This window comes from Herpailurus yagouaroundi, unplaced genomic scaffold, assembly GCF_014898765.1.
Source record: "Herpailurus yagouaroundi ecotype Mexico unplaced genomic scaffold, PumYag 189, whole genome shotgun sequence".
Classification (NCBI taxonomy): domain Eukaryota; kingdom Metazoa; phylum Chordata; class Mammalia; order Carnivora; family Felidae; genus Herpailurus; species Herpailurus yagouaroundi.
In genome coordinates this window covers 267220-271154 of record NW_024412420.1, presented here as the reverse complement: position 1 = coordinate 271154, position 3935 = coordinate 267220, and the positions used below count along the sequence as shown (strand labels likewise).

The following is a 3935-nucleotide window of genomic DNA, read 5'->3' as shown; positions in this document are numbered from 1 at the left end:
GGCAGAGAGAGGGAGACAGAATCTGAAACAGGCTCCAGGCTCTGAGCTGTCAGCACAAAGCCCGACACGGGGCTCAAACTCACAGACTGAGAGATCATGACCTGAGCTGAAGTCGGCCGCTTAACCAACTGAGCCACCCCGGTGCCCCTGTGTTAGCAGGTTTTTATAGAACACCTAGTTTTTTGGGTCCTGACAGGGCTGGAGCCATAGTGAGGGGAGCGGGGGTGATAGGAATTGGAAAATCAGGCTCCTGTCCAGAAGACCACAGAGACACATATAATAAACAAGTATGTGAATACTAGGGTGTGCTTGTTAAAGTCACCAATTCTTTGCTTTTGCTTTCATTCCCTTTCCAAAAAGAGGAATGTTGGTACAGTTATAAGTTCCAGAAAAGTCATTTTTATTTTGTCTATACCTACTTTGTCCTGCTATTGTCACTTGTGTGCACATTTTTAATCTATTGCAGTAGTTTTTAAAATCTGACATCTAGGTTTTGTTTCTAGTCCTAATTAGTTGATTGTGTTCTGTATTCCTCAGATGATGATGACTCTATAGCTGATTTTCTCAATAGTGATGAGGAAGAGGACAGAGTTTCTTTGCAGAATTTAAAGAATTTAGGTAAGTCTTTGCTGTGTTTACTTCTTTGTCAATTACTGATAACATTTAATCCAAAGAATAACGTGAGTTTTTGGTGATTAATAAATACAGTTGACCCTTGAACTGTGCTGGGTTTCGGCTTCACTCCCCAACTACCATGCAATGAAAATTTGTGTATAACTTTTGACTCCCCCAGAACTTAACTAATATTCTAGTGTTGACCAGAAGCCTTACCAATATAACATAGTCGATTAACATATTTTGTATGTTATATGTATTATATGCTGTCTTCTTACAATAAATGAGAGAAAAGGAAATGTTAAGAAAATCATAAGGAAGAGAAACACAGTACTGTATTTATGGGGGAAAAAATCCTTGTATATGTGGGCCTGTGCAGTTCAAGCCTGTTGTTCAGGGTCAGCTGCACTTGAGTATGGCGTGCAGAGCCCTTATGTTGCATGATTCTGTGAACACTCAGGGCTTCATTCAACACCTCCCAGCCTGCCTACAACTCTCTTGCCCTGGAATCCTACTGTTTTTGTGGGTTGACAAAATTCTCCCTCAAGGCTTGGTTCAGGTTACCTTTCCTCAGCTAAACTTCTCTTGACTTTTTGTTGTTCTCAGAAGTAAGCCCTTTTTTGCCTTCCCATCAGGCCTTGTAATACACCACTCATATTTTATAGTTATTTCTCTCTCCCACACCAATTTGTAGGGCAGGGGCCTACATTTATTCCCATGTACCCAGGGCACAGTGTATGGTCTAGCCATTAATGCAGACTGGGCAATCCCAGGATCTGATTTTTCAGAGGGATGCAGGTGTTAACAATGCCCAGCATTTGTGTAGGACTGTGCAGTCAGTCCTTATAGCAGTTCTGTTCTGTGTGTGATTATTAGGCCAGTGTAGTTTCTAAAGATGGAAATTTTCATTGTTTCCATCTCAATGTAGGCTGACTGCTTGGTACCCATTCCCATGGTAGTGATTAGTTACACTGAGGGTGAAGCTGAGATATGAGGGTGGTGTGAAAAGTTTTTTAAACTGCAAAGTACCATGCAGATGTGTGTGTCCGTTCATTGCTACAGATCCTGCTTTGCAAGGATCAAGTGTTTGCTTAAACAGCATTCAGAGTATGTAGTGTAACTGTCCTCACCCAGTGAGAACCTTCAGGCCTATGAAGAACAAAAACATGCCAACAGCTTAGTGCTATTATTTTTTGTATTTGTCCTGGTAAAATATTTTTTCCTAATTGAAATGGCATAAAGTTAAATTATTTACAGAGATACCAAGAACAAGAATCTGTGATAGCATTTAACTTGGAAATCCTTTGATATGCTGATCTCACCTTGTTTATGTGAAGCATTGGTTCAGTTCTTGGTTTTAAAGGTTAAGGGGGATGCAGCACTCTTGATATTTGTTGCATTAGAAACATTTAGCTTTTAGCTATCTCCATCTGTTCCCACTTGAACTCACATTGGCTTTCTTGTTCATTTTTAAGGGGAGTCTGCAGCATTAAGAAGCCTACTGCTCAATCCACACCTTAGACAGTTGATGGTCAGCCTCGATCAGGGGGATAACAAGGCAAAACTCATGAGGGCCTGCATGCAAGAACCCTTGTTTGTAGAGTTTGCTGACTGCTGTTTACGGATTGTGGAACCATCCCAGGATGAGGATTCTTAAGATGGATTATTGTGCTGCTTGCTCAGTCGTGTGCGTGGCTCTCAGAACTTGCCTGCTCCTCCTCCCAGGAGAACAGCTAGTGTGGGGTCCTGAGCAAGGGTGGTGACTTCCAGGGCATAGGCCACCTGATGTAGGGTAGGCCGCATAAGTCTTTATGTCAAAAACTGTGGCATGGATTTCGGGCAAGATGGGGGACACTCAAGGTGGCAAGCCCTTTATGGAGAGAGAACTTGACATTCAGATAGTTGTCTTTAAATGTTTTGATTTTGGTACAGGTTAGACATTACAAATGATATCTTTTGTCAAGTTTTATACCCATTTGAATTAAAACTTCCTCAGTGTTGCTAAATAAAATCAAGATGTGATTCTCTGATAAATTGCATTGTTCATCCTTAGTTCATAATTGCTTGAAATTACGTTAAATAAATCAACATATTAAATAGTAAGGTTTTCTTTTTTTTTTAATTTTTTTTTTTATGTTTATTCATTTTTGAAAGAGAGCACAAGCAGGGGTGGGGCAGTGAGAAAGGGGGACACAGAATCTGAAGTAGGCTCCAGGCTCTGAGCTGTCAGCACCAGGCCCCAATGTGGGGCTCAAACTCATGAACCATGAGATCATGACCTGAGCCGAAGTCAGATTCTCAACTGACTGAGCTACCCAGGCACCTGAGGGTTTTGTTCTTTTTAAAGGAACTAAATGCAGATATCCCAGTTGAAATTTTAGGGTTAATTTCAAGCTGACTTGACCTGTTCTGTTTGTGGGGAATCGAAGATGCCCAAAGGTAGTAAATGTGGGAAGTTCTCTGTGGCCCTGAGGTTTCTTAGTCACGGTTTGGTAACCAACCCGTGACATCTGTCAGGGCTTGAGATGTAGATGGGAGCCCCACGCCACTGGTGGCTGCAGCAGCCCTGGATTGTGGGCGGGAGCTGTTGCTTGCTCATGTGTACTTAGAGCTGCTGTGGGAGTAGTTTGGCAGCTTGGTGTCATTCAAATGTCTTTGGCAAGGCAGCTGGCAGGAAAAGGCATTTTGGACACAAAGCACCAAAGCACTGCCCAGCCAGGTGAGACTAGAAGGTGAGAAGAACTCACATGTGGCCCAAGCTGTGTCTTTCCAGCATAACCTGATTAAAGCCAGTAACACTATAGGGTGAAGGTTCAGGGCAGATGTCAGTATAAGACAATGGACACTTTCTGCAGTGTAACTTGATGGAGCCCTAGAGAGAGAGATATAGCTTATCTCTGGCTTCTAGGAATGCCACCTGTATGGGTGCCTAGAGCAAATGCTAGAAATGCAGGTCGTGGACAAGTACTGGTATGGTTCAGTTAACATTCTTTTCTCATTCTGAACTAGTGGCAAAGTCCAGAGTCCAAATATTTAATTTATATTAAAATATAAAATTTCACATCCATTCTTTGTGATGCACAAGGGAGCTCTCCCCTACTAGGAGTATTTATTACCTGTCATAAAACTACTTACAACTGGAAGAACAGTTATACTTCTGTTTACATTCTGGCTAGCCTGCGTGCTGTCATGGGAGATTTTATCCAGATTACGCCCTAGAGAGTAATTTCTCTGGTATGGAAATTCACTGTTTCCTTCCTTTTGCCTTGTCAGTGTCACTTAATCTTTGCTGTGACCCCATGTAGTAGGTTGAGTATTAG

The 3935-nt window shown here is 42.0% G+C and overlaps 1 protein-coding gene across 1 annotated transcript in view; it reads left to right on the top strand.

Moving 5' to 3' along the window:
• ZNHIT3 (zinc finger HIT-type containing 3) overlaps positions 1-2718 on the top strand; it is a 5454-nt gene extending 2736 nt beyond the window's left edge. Inside the window, exons 4-5 of the mRNA XM_040496914.1 lie at positions 538-618; positions 2091-2718. Coding sequence (XP_040352848.1) covers positions 538-618; positions 2091-2272 — 263 coding nt within the window. The 3' untranslated portion in view covers positions 2273-2718. The remainder of the gene's footprint in view (positions 1-537; positions 619-2090) is intronic.
• The last annotated feature ends 1217 nt before the right edge of the window (positions 2719-3935 follow it).